At 40.1% G+C, this 21,361-nt stretch overlaps 1 protein-coding gene across 2 annotated transcripts in view; it reads left to right on the forward strand.

Moving 5' to 3' along the window:
- siah1 (siah E3 ubiquitin protein ligase 1) overlaps positions 1 to 21,361 on the forward strand; it is a 36,352-nt gene that overhangs the window by 11,472 nt on the left and 3,519 nt on the right. For both annotated transcript variants that reach the window (XM_061677069.1, XM_061677068.1), the window contains 3 exons: positions 7,964 to 8,021; positions 15,697 to 15,878; positions 18,955 to 19,251. In XM_061677069.1, the coding sequence (XP_061533053.1) occupies positions 8,012 to 8,021; positions 15,697 to 15,878; positions 18,955 to 19,251 (489 nt within the window). In that variant the 5' untranslated portion in view covers positions 7,964 to 8,011. The remainder of the gene's footprint in view (positions 1 to 7,963; positions 8,022 to 15,696; positions 15,879 to 18,954; positions 19,252 to 21,361) is intronic.

The following is a 21,361-nucleotide window of genomic DNA, read 5'->3' on the forward strand; positions in this document are numbered from 1 at the left end:
TTTTTAAACTGGGCAGTAACGACACAGTGCCATAAAATGTCATGGTGTTTTGGTGGGCGTTTTGTGTCCGCCTTAGTATAGTTTACTTCCATGTTGTCACTGTCCAATGTTGTTGGTGTAGTTGTTTACCTTACCTGCAGTCGTGCCGTAGAGTGTCATGGTGTTTTGGTACGCATTTTGTGTTCTTCTTAGTCTAGTTTACTTCCATGTTGTTGCTGTCCAATGTTGTTGGTGGAGTTGTTTACCTTACCTGCATTTTGGACGACTGCCCATGTGGATTGTTTAATTTGTTCAGTGAATGTAACCACCGTGATATTGAATATGTGTCACTTGAAGTGTACATGTCAATAGACTAAATAAAGGCACCAAATTCAAATTGAATACTAACACCTGCAGTACTATAAATCCAGGCTTGTCAGCGCACACGGAACAGAAGTAAACATAAGAAAGCATAATCTGTGGCAGTGAAGGATCATGGGAATTGAAACGTGATAAAATTTAAGCTATTTAAATCATTTGCCTTGCATTCCACTGTTACAGTAAACCACCAACTTTTTGTTTTTAAGGGCTTTGGCTTGCAACTATTTTGAAAATGTTCAGTAGACTTTCCACCGATCTGATCGGCTTGATCAACCGATAATTGACATTTTATGCTGATCGGCTTTTATGTCATAAATTTGCTGATTTGATCGGTTCCTCAAGACATTTAGTCTGTCGCCATTGTGTGCAGTATATTTGAATCCAAAGGCTAGTTTATTTTTAGTCTTGTCGTGTGTCTTTTGACGTACTAATGTAAATATCTGACAGCCAAGAAAGTAATTTTTTTTAAAACATGTTGGCGGTGTGGGACAGACAACAGGTCTGAGACAACACGTAATATCTGGGTCAGACTACAAGACAAATTTGGTCTTTCACAGTAGCACTATGTCAGAGTACTGCAATAAAATCTTTGCATCCCGTCTTTTACGATCACTGGGCTTTATCTTGTCAACTCACACGCGACATGATACAAACGTTACCATGGCGACAACATCGCAATGTGGATATTATAAGAACAAAATGGGGGAAAACATGTGGTGGTGGTCACCGGTGCTTGGGAGATTACGTTCATATAAGGATTGCTTGAGGTTTGTTGAGATGTTCACGTACTTTTAATACGATACGGCTCGCAAGCAAGCAACAAAACCTTATGTAGCCTAGCAAGCTAGTGCTAGCACTATCGGTTGTGCGCAAACATGCCAGCGTTGTCGAATCATGCGCTATAAAGTTTTGGTGTGTGTGTGAAGTAATTTAATAACAAGTAATTACAATAAAGTAATTAATTGCAGTAAGTTAGCACTCATTATTTCTGTCATGATGTAATGTTGGTTTGACCTGACTGATTAGAATACATGACCAGACTAGAGCAGTGAGTTCCAACCTTTATTGAGGAAAGGCACATATTTTACAATTGATCGTGTAAAGCCTAGTGTTCAATATTTGGTGAAATGTCTCAATCTGGCTTTTAAGTATTCCACCAGCAGCTCCTTTAATGTACACTGTTTTGAACCAGGCATCAGCTGTTGTAGGTTTTAATTTTAATGCAATTATGCACACATTTGGGCAGGAATTAGTTAGGATGATGTTTACAATGAGCAGTACACCGTGAATAGAAAATGAGGTATGGTGTCAGTGAGGGCAGCTGGTGGTGGAGCCTGCAGACAGACGAGGCTGAAATCTGAGCACTGCATATCCAGTTTGGTGGAGGGAATGGCGGGTGGGGGTGGCAGAGGCAAAGAGTGAGCGAGAATGTCCAATTAACAGTTGTGCCGCTGAAAATGGAGCTACTGGCATGAGTAGGTGCATAAAGAAAAGCAAACCAAGTGGAGATGGAGTTATTAGTTTGGCTAGCGTTTAGATGGGGAATGTGGTAGGGAGTGTGTGTGTGTGTGCGTGCATACGATGCTAGTGCTGACACTGGCTCAGCTCCACACCCTGCAGTGACACCTACTGCACTCCAGGAATGGGAACAAGTCAGTTTGGGAATTTCCCTCTTCTTTCTCTTACCAAACTCCCAACCCCCCCCCCCCCCCCCCCCCATGGAACACCACGTGATGTGAGCTCTGTTTTCCAATCCTTCTACATAACTGCACTGTTTTACTTTGGGATTGTGTTTTTCCTTTGGATGAAGGATATAGCCCTCTGAGATTGCAATGTAACTGCTATTCCCCTTTGTCACATGGTTGCTAAAAAACATGGTTTGAAAACAAGCCTCAGTGGTTTGTCATTACTGTATATTATTATTACTGTATACTTGTGACATTGGTCGTTTTGACCATGTTAACAGACTTATTAGCTTCAGACTTCATTTGCAAAATGATTTGTAGCAGGAATCAGTCTGTGGTATTCCCTTATTTTTCTGCAGTGCACGGCATAACTTATTTGGTGTTCTTGTCCTGTGTTTATGCTTAGACAGGACTTGATGGATACGGGGCTCGACACTAACTTTTGCACTGGTGCGGCCAACTTTTCTTTGTCGATCGCACCAGCACATGATTTGATCATGGCGTGCGATAGTTTCGATTGACAGTAACTCCAGATATATTTGCAAAATATGTAACAGAAGATCTGTTACATATTTTGCACCAAGCAGTAAAAGACAAAACGGGTCCATTAAATAAAAACAAAACCAAAAAAGAGAGAGATCTATCGAGATAGATATATCGATATAGATGTGTGTGTGTGTGTGTGTGTGTGTGTGTGTGTGTGTATGTATATGTATATATATATATATATATATATATATATATATATATATATATATATATATATATATATATATATAGGTGTGTGTGTGTATAATCTATATATAATGCTAGCATTAGTTTGCTAGGCTACATAATGTTTTTGTTGCCTGCTTGCGAGCCCTATCGTATTAAAAGTACGGGAACATACCTGAAGCAAGCCTTAAATGAACGTCCTCTCTTGAGCACCGGTGACCACCAACGAAGGTTTTTCCCCATTTTGTTCTTACAAACACACGCCGCGATCCATTATTGTTGATGTCGCCATGGTAGCAAGTGTATCCGGTCATGTTTGCGTTGACATGATGAAGCCCAGTGATCGGAAAAAACGGGATGTGGTGGTATCGGAATACAAGATTTTATTGCAGTAGTCTGATATAGTGCAATTGTGAAAGACCAAATTTGTCTTGTAGTCTGATCCGGGCATTACGTGTTGTCTCTCTCAGACGTGTTGATCGGATCGGCGAATTATGACATTAAAGCCGATCAGAATAAAATGCTAATTATCGGCTGATAAGGCAGATAAAATGGGTGTAAAGTCTAAAACCTTTGCACGACTGTTTATGAGTGAAATGAAAACGAGACAAATTAAGCAGGCAATCATCATTTTCATCATCCTCGTAGATGGCAGCAGATTTTTGTCAAGAAATGTCCTCCCACATCCCAAAAACATGCATAGTAGGTTAATTGAAGACTCTAAGTTGCCCGTAGGTGTGAACGTGAGTGCAAATGGTTGTTTGACTATATGTGCCCTGCGATTGGCTGCGACCAGTTTAGGGTGTACCCTGCCTCTAGCCGAAGATAGCTGGGATAGTCCAGCACGCCTGCGACCCTAGTGAGGAAAATCGATACAGAAATGGATGGATGTATCTTTGTAATTAGCGGTAAAGTCCCCCCTCCCCCAAACAAACACACACACACTCGTAATATTGAGTCAATCATACATGACATCACTCGGCGCAACAACTTTGGTTTTATACCCGTGACAAATGTAGCAGCATGGATATTGTGTGTAAAAAGAAAAGCTGTGGGTGACTTCCGGCGGGTGGTGTTTACCAGACTTTACAAGGTAGCCACGGGCTTGCTTGCTTGCCAGCAGTCCAGATGAGTTGACAGCTCGTACTTGTCATTTAAAAGGAATACCGTAATTTATCGTGTCTAATGCACATTTTCCCCCCCAATGAAATTGTCAAAAATCAATAGTGCATTATAGATAGCTAAAGGGGAAAATGAAAGAAACTTTCACATTTTATAAATGGATGCCGCCATCTAGATGTTGTGATTAAGCTATACACTTTCATTCAAATATGCTACCGCCACCTAGAGGTTATGAGAAAGGTGTAGCCTACACTTTCATTCCAATATGACAGGAGTACGTATGACTGCATATATGTACAGTTGTACTCAGAAGTTTACATACCCTGGCAGAATTTTGTGAAATATTTTTATTCATTTTTTTTAAAATGCGACTGATGACTGAACAACAACCATCATTAATTTCTTTATGGTTATGTTTTGTTTAATGATGATGCTGTTCTGAAATGCTTGCCAGTTTAATTTGAATCCTATTAAAATGTGTTTCGCCTGGCCCTTTTTTTTTTGTTTTTTTTAAATATATAAAATAATAGTACCCATCTTGCAAATTCTGCCTGGGTAATCAAACATATGAGCAAAACTGTGTGCTTTCTCATTTAAAATAACTAAATAAAAGTAGGGCAGTGAATTTCAAAATAAGAGCAAGTAAATAATTTAAAAAAAAAGTATTACGAGTTCAAATAAAGTGCTTTACCAGAATAATTATTTGAAAAAACTAACAAAATACAGATAATACTTCATGCTTTGATCATATGGGTCGAGGCAAAGTCATGCATTGTAAAAATGCATTTTATATTGGTTGAAGAGTTTTCCAGAATTTTGAGGTCAACTTTGGGGGTGCGTATTATACATTGTTGCGCATTATACACTAGAAATTGCGGTAAGTAGTGGGCCAGGGTCAATAAAAATCGAGTAACTCTGCTAAATCAACTTTAACAAAAGGACGTGAATTCCACCCGGAACCATGTTTTTATTTTATTTATTTTTTTAAAACATTGTTTGTTCCTTTTTGATACAATACTATTTACCTTTATAGTAAGTTATAATAGTATGGTGTTTTGCATATTGTTCAGAATAAAAATAGTCTCAAAATGGCCCAAAACATTTTCTCATCTCCTTGATTGTCCAAGAAAGGAAAGAAACATCTAGTCGATATAGCGTACCAGGGCTCGGATTGCGACACTTTTTTTAAAGTGCATGTAAGTGAAAGTTTGTGGTCGCTCTTTTGGAGTGCATGTTTTAATGCTCCCTTAACACAGTCACACTATATAAGACATGGTGGTTGAAAGTATTTTATTTATTTTTTTAAATTTTTTTTTCCTTCCGTCCTTCTCCTCCACCTGCTTGCTCTTCTTTCTGATGAAAGGACACCACCTCGTTATTATGAACCGCCAACGGGTGCATTTAGCCCGGTGAAAGCGAGCCTTGCGTGGCAGAGCAGTTCCCTGCATCGTCAGGCAAGAAGGTGCCGCTGAAAAGGGCGCATGTAGTACGGATACCCACTCAGATTCATAATGATGTGACCGAGCTGGCCACCCCACTTTGTTAATCAGCCCCTCTTCTTGAAGTCAGATCTCCAACTCTGCAAGGGAGATGACTCTTACAAGCATGACATGAAACTTGTGCTATCTGCTTCTCATGTAAAACACTACCTGTATAGTTATGTTTTGTTGTACATTTGTAAGGCTGAGAAGCGCTGGGAGCACACAATAGTGGATTTAAATGTCGTGAGCTTTATAAATTCCGACTATGTGAAAATTGTATACACCGTCATGAGTCATTAATCTCACTACACGCACTGTAAAACATGGTGTTTGCTCAACTTAAAACAAAGTAAGAATTTACACACTGTACTCAGATATTTGTAACTTTATCTCTACTTTGCTAGATAAGTCTTATACCATGTACTGAACACTAGGTGAATTGAAATACAGGTACCTTCAAAATATCTGCGGAAGTAATTACATCTTTTTCTAACTTTGAGCCAACACCAAATCTTTTAGTGTGCGGTCAGTGGCTAAGGTCCTTAAAGCATGTATCCAGCGGTGTTATTGTTTAGAAAAAAAATAAAACAAAAAAATTACAGTATTTATTTCCCCAAACATTGTTTTTATGCTTTATGCACGATAGGGAATTTTTTTTTACTTATGTAAATGTGTCGTAGTTTAAGCTACAGTTCATACGCAAATGTTAAAATAAAACATTTTGCAATTGGCATGAGGTTTTGGTGGGTGATTAGCATTCCAGACAAGTTTCATCATGTATGACTAGTATTGATTTGGTAGGCATTTTGTTCACAATTCATTACAGTTTACCCATAATTTCAAATTCTCCAGTTTTTTTTGCGTGATGTGTGTGTGTGTATACACACGTGTATGTATTTGTGTGTATTTTTGATATATATGTATTTGTGTGTGTGTGTGTGTGTGTGTGTGTGTGTGTTTGTCTGGTTACACAATATACAGCGACTGAAGTATTTAACATGTCACCATTTTTCTCACTAAATATATTTCCAACAGTGCTACTGAAATGAAATTTCACCAGATTTTGGGAACAACCCAAGTAATCCATACATACAACGAAAGTAGAAGAAATAAGATCAGAAATTAAGTTGTGTGTAGTAATGTGAAATGACACAGGGAAAAAGTATTGAACACATGAAGAAAGGGAGGCGCAAAAAGGCACGGAAAGCCAAGTAAACACCTAAAATCTATCAATATTCAGACAGCAATCCAGCCCCGTGTCAGTGCAAATGAATATCAGCTGGTTCAGTCCTAATTGATGGCCCACAAAAAGGTCTCATTGCCAAGGTGTGAGTCAGGACACATCTCATGACGGGTAAGAGCGAAGAGCTGTCTCAAGACCATCGCAAAGTAATTGTTGCAAAACATAACGATTGCATTGGTTACAGAAACAGATCTAAGCTCCTGAATGTTCCAGTGAGCATGGTTGGGGCCATAATACGTAAGTGGAAAGCCAATCCCACCAGCATAAATTTGCCTCGATCAGGTGCTCCTCGCAAGGTTTCTGACAGAGGCGTCCAAAGAATAATCAGAAGAGCCAACGACCACCTGTGGGGAGCTTCAAAAAGACCTGGAATTAGCAGGTACTGTTATCACAAGTAAAACAGTGAGTAATGCACTCCGCCACCGTGGCCTGTATGCACACTCACAAGACCATATCACTGGGGGGAAAAAACAAAACGTCAAAGCTCGTTTAAAGTTTGCTAAACAACATTTGAACAAGCCAGTTAAATTCTGGGAGAATATAGACTGATCGGATGAGAGCAAAATTGAACTGTTTGGATGCCATAATGCACACCTCGTTTGGAGGAGAAATAGCACTGCACATCACCCTAAAATGCCATACCAACAGTGAAGTTCAGAGGTGGGAACATGGTGGGGGGCTGCTTTTCAGCAAATGGTACTGATAAACTTGACATTATTGAAGGAGGGATGACTTGGCAAATCTACCGAGAGATTTTTGACAATCTGCTGCCATCTACGAGGATGATAAAAATGAAACGAGGGTGGACATTTCAGCAGGATAATGATCCAAGACATTCTGCCAAGGAAACTCTCAATTGATTTCAAAGAACAAAAATGAAGAGTCTAGAATGCCCCAGCCAATCACCCTACTTGAATCCAATCGAAAATCTATGGAAAGAACTGAAACTCAAGGTCCATAAAATGCTCACGGAACCTTCACGATTTGAAGACTGCTTGTGCGGAAGAATGGACCAAAATCACACCAGAGTAATGCATGCGACTGGTTTCTCCATACAGGAAGCGACTTGAACCAGTCATTGCAAACAAAGACTTTTGTACAAAGTATTAAATAAATACGAGTTGGCGTGTCATTTCACATTATTCCACATAATTTAATTTCTGAGCATATTTGTTCTACTTTCTTTATGTATGGATTACTTTGATTGTTCCCAACATCTGGTGAAATTTTCATGTCAATAGCACCTTTAGAAATATATTTAGTGATAAAAATGGGGACGTGTTGAATACTTATTTCAGCCGCTGTATATCTAATTGTTATTCAATTATCAAACTAATTCTGTGTTTTGTTTTTTCCAGAGGTCCCCTCATTTCATAGAAGACGAAAAAGCCTTATTTGGAAATCTTATGGACGAAGGTGAGTGCTCCCCCCTAATGTAATTTTAAGGCATATCCTTCTCATAAATTAACTTTTGAAGCGAACCTTTGTTTCTAAATGCATTGGCTTTGACTCTCAACTTGTTTGCTTTAGAAGTGGATGATTTCTAATGGTCAGTTACTTGAGCACAGTTACTAATGGCTAGTTGAGTCTCGTTTAGCACTGCAAAATGAATCAACCCAGAATAGCAGATTTATTCGAGTTTTGTGGTGTGGTTGTTTGGCTGATGTGCGTTGATTGTGACATGAAAATAAAAGCTATAGTATATGACAGGAAGACGTTGGATTTTTAGGAAGCAACATGGGAAATTCTTTATTCATTAATTATATCAGGAACTTTGCGTATCTCATTGACAGGGGTGTCCAAAGTTTTTTTTAATGAGCGCCAAATACAGAAAAATTAACAATGGGCCGGGCCACACACTTAAGGTGAAATATTGACACATGAATACTGTGTGTATTTGCAACTCTCCTATAATGTGAAGAACATTGTACTCAGTGGGAGCAGTGATCCTTCGGATTTAAGGATGGCTGACATGTCAGGAGAACGTTTGGTGGCTGAGACACGAAGGACTTCACAGAGATCAGTCATTCTGGTTCTCAGTCTGTTTTTGTTCTGATTTAACAGAGAAAATGTTTCTTCACATTCTCATCGCATGTGATCAAGTAAAAATCAAAAGCACTAGCTTTGTCTCTCAGCTGAATTTTCAAGTTAGCTGACCAGTCTTCGATTCTCCGTGCCACTATATTTCAGGATAAACTCACTTTGAAATCCTGTACTTTTTCTGGGCACGTTTTCTATGACTTTGATGAGGTACTGCTTAATGAAATCACCGTCGGTAAACGGTGTGGCATCTTAGGCAATAAGTTTAGCGACTTCATAGCTTGCTGTTGTGGCGTTTTCCTGTATCTTGTTAGCACGGGGGGGAAAAAAACTGTTGCGCTTGCAGGCTAGCTGCCATTTGCTTGATTTTCTGTGTTCATTCGGCGCCTGTGTACAAGTATAGTTCTCATGTTTGGTCTCATAGTGCCTACGGACATTATACTCTTTCATCGCAGCAACAGCTTCATTTCCAATTAAACACACACTTTCCATTGATATCTTTGAAGAAATAGTCATTTTCCCGGTGTTTGAAATCTACTCCACTCACTTTCTATTTTGCGTTTGGGTCTATGGTACTGCCATTTTCTGCTGACTCATGGTAAAGGTTTTTCTTAATCTTAATTGTGTAATTGTGTTGTGGAGAAGCAGTTTATCAGAATCATCTTTATTTGTCAAGTATGTCCAAAAAACACACAATGAATTTGTCTCCGGTAGTTGGAGCCGCTCTAATACGACAACAGACAGTCAATTGACAGGGAAAACTTTTGAGACATAAAGACATTGACAAAAAACAGTCACTGAGCAATAAAGGGTTAATAGTTATCTGGTAATGCCGGTACCTTTTTTTTGACAATTGTGCAAAAGATGGAGTCCTCTAGCACTTAGAGCAGTTCGAATGACTAATATTGCAATGACCATTGTGCAAAGGGCGCCGAGACTTCAAGGAGTTTATGCGGTTTAAAGTGACGAGTAGCGCGATAATCTGGGACAATGTTGATTGTGCAAATGTTGCAGATACTCCTCAGTCAGTGTGCAAGTGGTGCAGATGCTACTCTGGCATGAGTGGCCAGTATTGGTCAACAACAGATATGCAAATAGTGCAGCGTGGCGAGACTACTAAAGTGAATTCACGAGTAAAATATAATTGGCCTGACAGAAATGTGACAACAAACTCAAGACAAAAAAAAATTGGCAGCATGTTGTAATGGAATTGTAGGTTAGGTGTTTAAGAAGTTAATCCCTAGAGGGAAGAAGCTGTTGGAATGTCTGCTAGTTCTAGTTTGCTTTGATCGGTAGCGCCTACCTGAGGGAAGAAGCCGGAAGAGCCGGTGACCGAGATTTGGAGGTCTGAGAGAATTTTCCACGCTCTTGTCTTAGTTCTGGCAGCATGCAAGTCCTCAAGGCTGGGTAGGGGTGTACCAACAATCCTTTCAGCAGTTTTGATTGTCCGTTGCAGTCGCAGTTTGTCCTTTTTTGAAGCAGCACCAAACCAGACTGTGATGGAAGAACACAGGACTGATTCGATGACCGCTGTGTAGAACTACCTCAGCAGCTCCTGTGGCAGGCCGTGCTTTCTCAGAAGCCGCAGGAAGTACATCCTCTGCTGGGCCTTTTTAAGGACGGAATTGATGTTGGTCGCCCACTTTAGGTCGTCAGAGACTGTAATTCCCAGGAACTTGAAGGTCTTGACAGTTGACACAAGGCAGGTGGACAACGTGAGGGGCAGCTGTGGCGAAGGATGCCTCCTGAAGTCCACGATCATCTCTACAGTCTTGAGCCTCCCGGATGCAACTGTCACCCAAGTGTTGCCAGTGCACCCTTTTAAGAACTTAATGCACCCTTTTAAGAACTTAATTTCACCATATAGAGGCATATAATTACACACTGGCATAGGGCTTATTAATAAACTTCGGTTCGCTTATGGCACTGACCGAAATGCTTCAGTAGTACAAAGTATTAAAATATACTCCATGTTTCGGTACCCAGATGTTAATCACGTGGTCAAGATCTTATAATGTTGCTTGTGATTGGCTATAATGTCACTCATAGTTGGGACATGCAAAAAAAGTACATACTGGGTAGGGTTGGAACGGTTTTTGAAAACTGTCCAACCCGTTGCTGTAATTATCTGGCGACCAGTTCAGGCTGTGCCCTGCCTCTCGCCCAAAGTCAGCTGAGATTGCACATGGCAACATTAGCCCTATTTTATGGCCAGAACGGTAAAACATACATACTTCTGGGGTATGTTCTATTCTCTCTCTTTCTCCCTCACCCCCCTCTTCCTCTCCTCTCCTCTATTTTCTGTACTTTTCGCTACTCTGTGAGATCTTGTCTTTCCGTGAGACTTCCGCAGTAGCTTTTGTTGCGTGGAGACATGGAGGAGAAGACTCTTGCAGCTAGCGATTCAGAAATAGTCCCCCAAAAGGGAACGTCACTTCTATCATTTGGGATCCCATTTACTCAAATCCTGGTCGGCAGACGATCAGCTGGCGAGCGGCCGAGAGGATCTCGCCATATCTATGGGCCGGCATTTTGCGCAATAACTTTGCAACAAATGCGATTGGCTTGGAGCGTCATCCTTTATTCCCCCGCATGATCTAAGGCGGCATTCCTGTCGGTCACAGGAATATTTTTCTTTCCTTGGCGCAATAAACTTCTAGCACCAAAAAGTTTTTTTTTTTTTCATTTTTATTTTGTCTTCCCTCTTTTCTGCCATTATGTTTGCCTTCTCTCATTGTTTCTTGCACACCACCTTCTCCTTCTTCTTCTTCCTCTGAGGGAGGGACACTCACCTCAAGGCATTGTTGCCCTCTACAGGGTGCCATTCCTCATTGCAGTTATCCAGAGGCTTGGCGATCACACATAAACTGCAAAAGACCCTCGCCGTCGGTGTCGTCATAGGCTGTTTTGTACTCGTTGAACGCTGGCAGATAGATCCATTCCACACATCCATTATCCACACACAAATGTAATTGTGAATGTTACTCCGAGGCGGACTAATATGCAAACGCATTGGCCTGAAGTTCCGCCTGTGCGCTCGGCACCTGCTTTGGATAAGTCACAGGAGTTGACAAGACCAGAGAAAAAACTTCTGCTGTTAAGAAGTAATGGTACTTTTACGCCGTTACAATGATCTAAATGTCGCGGTCTACTTTTATTGATCAATTATTGCTTAACTATTTAGTGCGCAAGACTACGACCTCCGCATTGTGTGCTGTTTGCGCCAATCCAATGTAAGCACTAGTGACGTTTAAGTCTAGTTCACCAATCAAATGACACAAAGTCACATGACCTCACACAACATCTTCTATTGTCTTCCCAGGCATGGGTATTAACACTAGATAAGACAGTCCGGCTGATCGTCGGGCCTACGTGGCCACCATTTTGGGAATGTCGTCATTACCATGAAGGCAACGGCGCGCTAATCTTGTTTACATTTAGATGAACGAAAACAACAGCTTTCATATACAGTGTTCCCTTGTTTTTCGCGGTTAATGGGGACCACAACCCCGCGAAAGGTGAAAAACCGCAAAGTAGGATCTTACTCGAGTACTATGTTTGGCTACTCTACCCACCTCTGGAGCGGACATCCTCTTTTGCTACTCTTACGTTTAAGCAACATTTTTGCTCATCAGATCAGCTAGTGTTGTATTTATTGCACTGTTCTTTTGTATTTTCGCGTTTAAGTACTGTGGGTCGTGGCCCTGGTTGTGGTCCCAGCGGAACAGCGAAGCACACGTAACATCGGCGACGAGGTGTTCCGCTAGTACATTAATTAATTAGGAAATGCGCCTACAATTATCGAATTAGTTTACGGATGTTAATGTTAAATCTGTTAGCGACGAAGCGATGTTAGAGATTCTGTCACAACACAGAATGAACAAACATCAAATTCTGAAATGGCCAATGAAAACAGAAATATATTGTACTTAATATTTTCCTGGAGGATGCATTTGGGATTAGCCTTTGAAGTTGGTAATGGTGAAAAATGAAGTGAAACAGTCAATTATTTTCCAGAATGAGAATGCTTAAAGAGGAGGATGCTATTCATGTGGCGCAGGTATCAGGTGCAGGTGGATATGGGCCTGGCTCAAGTTGGAGGCCAAAACAAAAAAAGCAAAGAAATGAGGCAAATTTTAATCTTAAATTTGTACAACATGTACTTGAGCGGTGTTTTTCTGTGTGAATAACATTTGTTTTGCCTTATTGTACTCTTCAGTCTTCCAGATTGCACCATTTTTAAAATAATTTTAAAAATTCTCTGCGGGGCCCCGGGGGATCCCCTTGCAATGTTTTTAATTAGTTTTTTTTTTTATTTTGTAATTTTTTTTCATGCCTTTGGTGTGTTGCTTGCATGTCCGCTTAATCCTTCATTGTCACTCTTATCCTTGATGTGGTCATAGCAGTGTCCTTAAAATGGATTCGCCAACTGAGTCATTGCCTGCAAGGACCTGCCTTGACTGGTTATATCAGCTAGCTAGCAGACTCTTTTATATCAGCTAGCTAGCAGAATCTTTTAAAGCTGCAATGCATATCTTTTTTTTTTTTGTTTGTGATTTTCAGCCAAGCCACTGCTATAAGAAATAACACAATGCTGATTAAGCCTATGAGCTCCTCTTAAGATCCTCTGTTCTTAATTATTTTATCTTTATTTTGTGTCGACCGGCGACATTCCTCTGTTCCATGTTTGCTGTCACACCAAAAAAGATGTACAATCGAAAATGACTCATTTTTCCTAGCAATTGACAGAGCAAACTTTTTAAGGTCATGCCACAACATTTCAGTCGGATTCAAGTCCGGACTTTGACTAGGCCACCCCAAAACCTTTTAGTTTTTTTTTTAAAGCCATTCAGAAGTGTGTGTTGGTGTGTTTTGGATCACTGTCCTGCTACAGAACCAGTCTGAATGGGTGGCAACAATCATAGCCCATCAGCAACATATTGAGGGGAAAAACAACAACTATGAACTAGTTAATTTTTTGAGCAGTGAACTTAATTTAAATTTATGAACTACGAAAATTTTTGTAATGGTGTAACGAACTTCGAACTAGTTCACGTAGAAAAGGAACTTTATCAACACTGTCCATCAATCACAGCAAGCCGTCCACGTCCTGAAAGGAGCAAAACTACCACCACCATGTATGACTGTTATCATACCATCAGTCAAACATGAATTTCATGCATTGCAAAAAACAAAGTTTGTCAGTGAGAACATTAAATATCGTCTTGTTGTGTATTAAATTGAATATAGGTTGAAAAGGATTTGCGAATTATTGTATTCTGTATTTTGTTTTACACAATGTCCCTACTTCGTTGGAATTGAGGTTAGGTTGAGGTTGCTTTGCTGATGGTCCATGTTACTGTGCCATCACCCAATTATTTTCAGTCCTCACATCCCACACATTATCCTCTAATGTCCACATATTTGATCCTCTATGCCAGTGGTCCCCCAACCTTTTTTGCACTACGGACCGGTTTAGAGTAGGCATTTATTATTATTATTATTTTTAATTTATACCCCCCCCCCCCCCCCCCCCCCCCCCCATGGACTGGCTGTCAAGGTATGGCATGTATAAACAGCAAAAATAAATTAACAGGACCGGCTTACAAACAAATGTTAAATGCATGAAAAATACAACTCACCATAAATATAGCAGATAAAAGAAGCTTTCTTTTTCTTTGTCGTAGGCTCTTCTTCTGGCTCCTCAGGTGGCCTTTCCTTTTGAAAAGAATCTCTCCAAAGATGTTTTTTTTTTGCTAGTTTGCGGACTTATTTTTAGTAACGCATCACGTGACCGACGTGCAGTCTAGTGTTGTTTTGTTCAAAAGAACAAATCTTTTCAGTGAACATAATGAATTGAATCAGGTTATGAAAATACTCGTTCTTCTAGCTTGGCCGCTGCCATGAGCGAGACGGCCGGGAGCGGAAACGGAACTGCTGCAGCGGTCTGTGCAGTCTTGACGTGTCAATAATAACGCGCAGCTGTTGCAGCGGAGAAGATCTGGTAATTTTTTTTTGACATGCGAAAACGTAATGCAACGGAAATTATATAAATTGGTCATTCCTTCTATGCGGCCCGGTAACAAATACCTCACCGACTGGTACCGATTGGGATTGGGCACCACTGCTCTATGCCACAGTTGTCAAACCGGGGACCACATCCAGCCTGCCACTTTTTTTGGCCCGCGAAAGCAAATCATTTACATCAACTTCCATGGTTCTTGGTAACAAATTTCAAGTCGTCATATGTAATAAGTAATTACCTTAAGATATTTCCTTATTTTTTTTGTTGACCCCCTTTTTACAATAACTTAAACAATTGACTTGTGATTTCAAAACTGGTTATCCATCAATTTGTTGTGTATGTGTAATACTATGATGTGGCGATGAAACATTTACAGTATACAGTAATATTTATACAGGTTTCACAGTCATAAAATCCCTCTGAGGGAAAACCATACCAACAATGTGGTCCACGACAAAAATTAGTTTGACAGCCCTGCGCTGTGCTCTGGGTTGTTTTATGTTGTCAGAGTGGGGGCAGGTCTATAAAAGGATGAGCTATGCAGGGTCACAGTTGTGCCACCCTTCTTAATCCTTTCTTTACCTAATTGTACATTTTTAATTCCTTTGACTAAATAAATACTACTGTGCATTAGATTAATTAGTCAGTTGTACTACTTTCCTCCTTTCTTTTCCTAGCTGAACCAGGTGTTTCTTGTTTGTCCGAATCAGAATCATCCTTGATGTACAAATTGTCACATTTCATACCATTTGTGCTCCAAAAGCTGGAAAACCCATAAGTTTGTTCACACATAAGTCAAGGTACCACTGTATGGTTACAAATTAGAAGGGTCATCAACATGTTTGAATGTTCTCTACACAGAAAGGAAATATGCACTCAAAAATGGGTTACTTTGTTTTAGGTAGTTGATAAAAACAGGTTTAGGTTTACAAAGACAAAAACGCTAACAATATTCCTGCTGACAATCAATAATCAAGACGTGTCTTTCACTAATGCCTTTCCTCCCTCTGTGTGTCTCTTGACCAGAAATGAGTCGCCAGACTGCCACCGCGCTGCCCACAGGAAACTCCAAGTGCCCTGCCTCCCAGCGCGTGCCCACCTTATCAGGGACCACTGCCTCCAACAGTGACCTGGCCAGTCTGTTCGAGTGCCCAGTGTGCTTCGACTATGTCCTCCCCCCTATCCTTCAGTGCCAGTCGGGACACCTGGTATGGAAACACTTTCTTGGATATTTGTTGTTAAAGGTCCCATGCCATTAAAATAAAAAATTTTAAGCAAAGGTACCGTAATTTCTCATGTATAATACCCTACCCCCAAAGTTGACCTAAAAATTCTGGAAAACCCTTCTACCCATGTGTAATGTATTTTTACAATGCATGCTTTTGCTTCTACCTAGCACTTTATTTGAATACGTAATACTTTTTTAAATTTACTTGCTCTATTTTGAAATTCACAGCCCTACTTTTATTTAATAAATTAGAAAACACACAGTTGTGCTCATGGTTGATTACCCACGCAGAATTTGTAAGATGGGTACAATTCTTTACCCATCTTTTTTTCCTCGTATCCTATATAAGCCCCAAATCGAGAAACTCCTTTCTGTAGTGCCCCCAGTGGTTGGACTGAGACTCCATAGTTTGTATGGGGTTTTTTTTGTTTTTTTTCAGTACTTTTATTGACAAAGACATCGGCTTGTCTAGTGGATGGCAGATAGAAGGCAACGAGCGAAAAATTATCAATAGGGATCCATGTGTGTGACTCGCCTCGCCATGCACATTGAAGCCTTTCAAGCTTGCTAGCTGCTAACATAATACATCACTCAGCAGGGATCAAGTTTGAGTATCAAGTGTTGTGAATGTGATTGTTTGAAAATGTGTAGAGTAAAAATGCTGAGTTTTGCAGATTGCACGACCAAGTGTGGCCATCGAAGAAATATTCTGAAAGTGATAGAGTACAAGGTGAACTTTGGACAAAAGAGAACGAACGATGTCAACTACGAGGCGCTATTTTCAAGCCTCACTTTTTTTGTTACAAAAAGCAGGTTTGTTTCCTTGTGTATTATTACCACTATTCCTAAAAGCTTTTCCACGTGGAAACCTCATGGTGCTTCGCTTTTAGTAATTATTATTTGACTGTTTAAAATGGATTCTCAAACTTTGGGTCCAGAGTGGAGACATTTTTCCCAAGGACCCACTCCTAATTCTAACTCCAATTAAACATCTCTTTCCAAGGAGGAAATAAAAAACAGCCGAACCAGTAATATAAATAATAATAAGTTGCCCTTTCCCCCTTTTGTTTTATTGTAAAGCAATACAATTACATCAGGAAAATATGTATATTTAATGAGCATAAATAATTTTAACCTGATTCCCTTACAAGAAACAACAGGAATCAAGGAAATTTCATCTGTAGTGTTCAGAATGCAGATATGTATGTCAAAGTCACACTGGTTGAATTTTTGGCTAAAAGGTTACTGAATTGATTTGAAGCCATTAAATCGTTTTGGATTGTATCGTTCTAAAAATGAACCAATATCGTCCTTGAGTCGAATCGCAAGCAGGAGTCATGATATAAATCAAATGGTTGGTAAAACAAATCGTTACAACCTTACAATCAACATATAAACACGTCTTTCTTTTAGGTCAGGCCTAAATGTTATGATGAATTGATATGAATAGCATACATTTATTTTGTTGAATTGTAAAGTCCGTGTCAGCTGAGGATGAATAGTGACACGAGTGATGCTTTTCATAAAGATGTGCGAATTCAAGCAGTCCAAATGGTAGACTATATTAAATGTTGATCTTGTCAGTTACAGTAGAAGTGTTAAGATGATTTACTTGTTGGATACTAACCTGCAAGAAGGTCTTAAAAGGACTTCATAGAGATCAGGAAATATAATTTTTCCATTCACACTTTTTAGTTGATAATAAACATTAATATTCAAAATTTTGGGGGGTAACGATTCTGGGGGAGCATAAAAAACAGTGATGTACAGTAACTGTAGCTTCAGCTTTCAGATAATTGTAACAGATTTCCAAAGCAGGACAAAGTGGCCTAAATGATATACAGTACTTGCCATTTGTCAAAACTGAACTAAAGTATAATACTTGAGTTCATGTGGATGTGGAAAGCGTGTGTGGCAAGTTACACCACTGTGCCCAGCCAGCAACCGCCAGCCCACATAACCAAACTGTGACAGTGTAATGGTGGCTCACTCTGCTTGTGCGTTGATGAAGAAGGCAGCTAGCTAGCGCGGTTGCTGCAGGGTGGAGAATGATCATTGACGCTTCAAATGTACCTACTTTGCAGTTATATGCTTTAATTTGGCGCAGAGTGGGGGCCTGGCCGCCGAGGGCTGCCCATAGACAGACTCCCCCAACCTGTTGGCTTCTCTTTACCAATCAATTGTGAGGTACTCATGGCTGCTCGTGTGAAAGCCAGTGAGCCTGTCTGCCGAGGCCTCAGCAAGCAGCGGCGCCACCCCACTCAGAGGAAAAACTCAAGTGAACTACTCCTCAGTAGCGGTGAGAAGGAAATATAAGATAACCATACAAAGTGTACGGTAAACGTTTTTACAGCGCACGCCTCCATCCATCGCACTCGCTTATTTTTATTTATTTTTTATTTTTTTTTTAAAAGAAAACATACTTTGCAATTTCGGTTTGAATTTGATTAATTGTTCAGACCTACTCAAAATACCCCACACTCTTTTTATTTTCACACACAACCCCTTTCAGCTCACGTTCCCTATAAGCGGGCCAACAATCCAATGACCACAATCCAAGGATCCAAACGCAAAGTCTCTATGAATGCTTGGCGGCCACAAGACTCTGTGATATCGCCAAGTACCATTTAGAGCAAAGCTATTTTGCATATTTAAATGAACAATAACAGTGATGTAATTAGAGCAAAGCTCATTTACATATCAATTATTAATGCTAAATCCAGCTGTCTCAATTGCCAGGTGTAAAACATCAACTAGAATAGCTTGAATAGGGACATTCTAGGAATTTTCAACCCAAATTATTTTGAAAACCCAATAAAAGGACAAAAGATGATGGGGGGGGGGGGAATATGACATGGGATCTTTAAACTGTCCACAATATGTGTAAAAATGCATATTGCATAGCATTTTGCTCTATAAACTGTTTTTAGTATTCCGGCCCGATTGACCAACTACCAGACTTCCTTTTTAATAACCATAAAATAAAAAGCTTAGAAATAAATTCTAAGCTTTTAGATGCATAACATGTATTGCCTTTTCTGCGCTGCCTTTCTCAGGTATGCTCCAATTGTCGGCCCAAACTCACCTGCTGTCCCACTTGTCGAGGGCCGCTGGGCTCCATCAGGAATCTGGCTATGGAGAAGGTGGCCAACTCCGTGCTCTTCCCATGCAAATACGCCTCGTCGGGCTGCGAAGTCACGCTGCCGCACACCGACAAGACGGAACACGAGGAGCTGTGCGAGTTTCGGCCGTACTCGTGCCCTTGCCCCGGCGCCTCCTGCAAATGGCAGGGCTCCCTGGACGCCGTCATGCCTCACTTGATGCACCAACACAAGTCCATCACCACACTGCAGGTCAGCCTTCAGCTTGCATCGTGCAGAGCGTCCACACGGTGGTGCTTTTGTCAATGTTTTAATGCCATGTTTCTAGCATGATGAAAGTAGTAGCCGTTTTGCAATATTTAAGGCATGTAACTATCCTTTCTTTCATTGACTATTACATGTAGATGAAAATATATGAAATAAGTGCGTTTATTGTTCCATGGCCTTGTAAAATACAACCAGATCCCTCGTAAACCACCATCTCTTATGTTTCACTTTGTAAGCATCATACTTCATACATGATAGTGAAACATTATGCTATGGATTTCTAAACTAGGGCGGAAATCTATGAAAGGTCCAATTGACCCCCTGCGCCCATATTGGGATTAGGATTTGATATGCAATTGAAACATTTTCCTTTTTTTTCTTTTTTATATTGGTTAATTGATTGGGCCCTATTTCAAATGTTAATTTTAGGACATCTTTCTCTGACCTGAAGACCGTGTATAGTGGGGTCCATGCGGATTGCTTCGGTCAGAGGATCTATGGCCAGTGCAAACAGGTGACACGACAGTGGACAGCCCTGTCTTGTACCTTTACGGATGGGGAAACATTCTAATCTGACAGTTACAAATGCAGTTTGAGGATTACAGTGGGGCAGAAAAGTATTTAGTCAGCCGCCAAGTATGCAAGTTCTCCCACTTAAAAAGATGAGAGAGCCATGTCATTTTCATCATAGGTATTGAGAGACCAAATGAGGAAAGAAATCCAGAAAATCACATTGTCTGATATTTAAAGAATTTATTAGCAAATTATGGTGGAAAATAAGTATTTGGTCAATAACAAAAGTTCATCTCAATACTTTGTTATATACCCTTTGTTGGCAATGACAGAGGTCAAACGTTTTCTGTAAGTTTTCACACACTGTTGCAGGTATTTTGGCCCATTCCTCCATGCAGATCTCCTCTAGAGCAGTGGATGTTTTGGGCCTGTCGCTGGGCAACACAGACTTTCAACTCCCTCCAAAGATTTTCTATGGGGTTGAGATCTGGAGACTGGCTAGGCCACTGCAGGACCTTGAAAAGTCTCTTAGGAAGCCACTCCTTCGTTGCCCGGGCGGTGTGTTTGGGTTCAGTGTCGTGCTGAAAGACCGAGCCACGTTTCATCTTCAATTCCCTTGCTGATGGAAGGAGGGTTTCACTTAAAATTTCCCCATACATGGCCCCTTTCATTCTTTCCTTGACACGGATCAGTCGTCCTGGTCCCTTTGCATAAAAGCAGCCCCGAAGCATGATGTTTCCATCCCCATGCTTCACAGTAGGTATGGTGTTCTTTGGATGCAACTCTGCATTTTTTCTCCTCCAAACACGACAATTTAAGTTTTTACCAAAAAGTTCTATTTTGGTTTGTTGTTACATGTCTGTGAGCGCCAGAAATCTTGTTTGTAGGTGACCAAATACTTATTTCCCACCATAATTTGCACATAAATTCTTTAAGAATCAGACTGTGTGATTTCTCTGGATTTTTTTTTGTATTTTGATTTTTTTTTCTCTCTTCCTCATTTTGTCTCTCATAGGTGAGGTATACCTATGATGAAAATTACAGGCCTCGTCGTTTTAAGTGGGAAAACCTGCACAATTGTTGGCTTACTAAATACTTTTTTTGCCCCACTGTATCTATAACTTCCCATTTTACAAAACTATTCCCAAGACCAAATTTTTCTCATGTGCAAATTAAAAATGACTACTCAACTCTGTCAAACGCTTTTTCAGCGTCCAGGGAAAGCACAAGACCTTCTGTTTTGCTGTTCAAAAATCTGGATAACATTGACTTAATATTGTTGGAAGAGTTCCTTCCTTTTATAAAACCAGTCTGATCTTCTTAAGTGCTGAGTTATAATTTTGACATTTGAGATCTAATTCATCTGATTTAATAGATGTTCTGTTCTGTTTTTTTTTTTGTTTTTTTTTAAACCAAGGTTAAACAGAATTGATAGGCAAATTTTTGACGATGGCATGTCAAAATCTCATAACTTTGATTCAGGCTGCGACTGCATCCACCATTAGAAGGTTGATGCAATAAACACATTAACATAACAAATATTGAACCCATAATGTATGATTAAGTTGCACTATTGAACACT

The sequence above is a fragment of the Phycodurus eques genome, chromosome 5, assembly GCF_024500275.1.
Source record: "Phycodurus eques isolate BA_2022a chromosome 5, UOR_Pequ_1.1, whole genome shotgun sequence".
NCBI classification, from domain to species: Eukaryota; Metazoa; Chordata; class Actinopteri; order Syngnathiformes; family Syngnathidae; genus Phycodurus; species Phycodurus eques.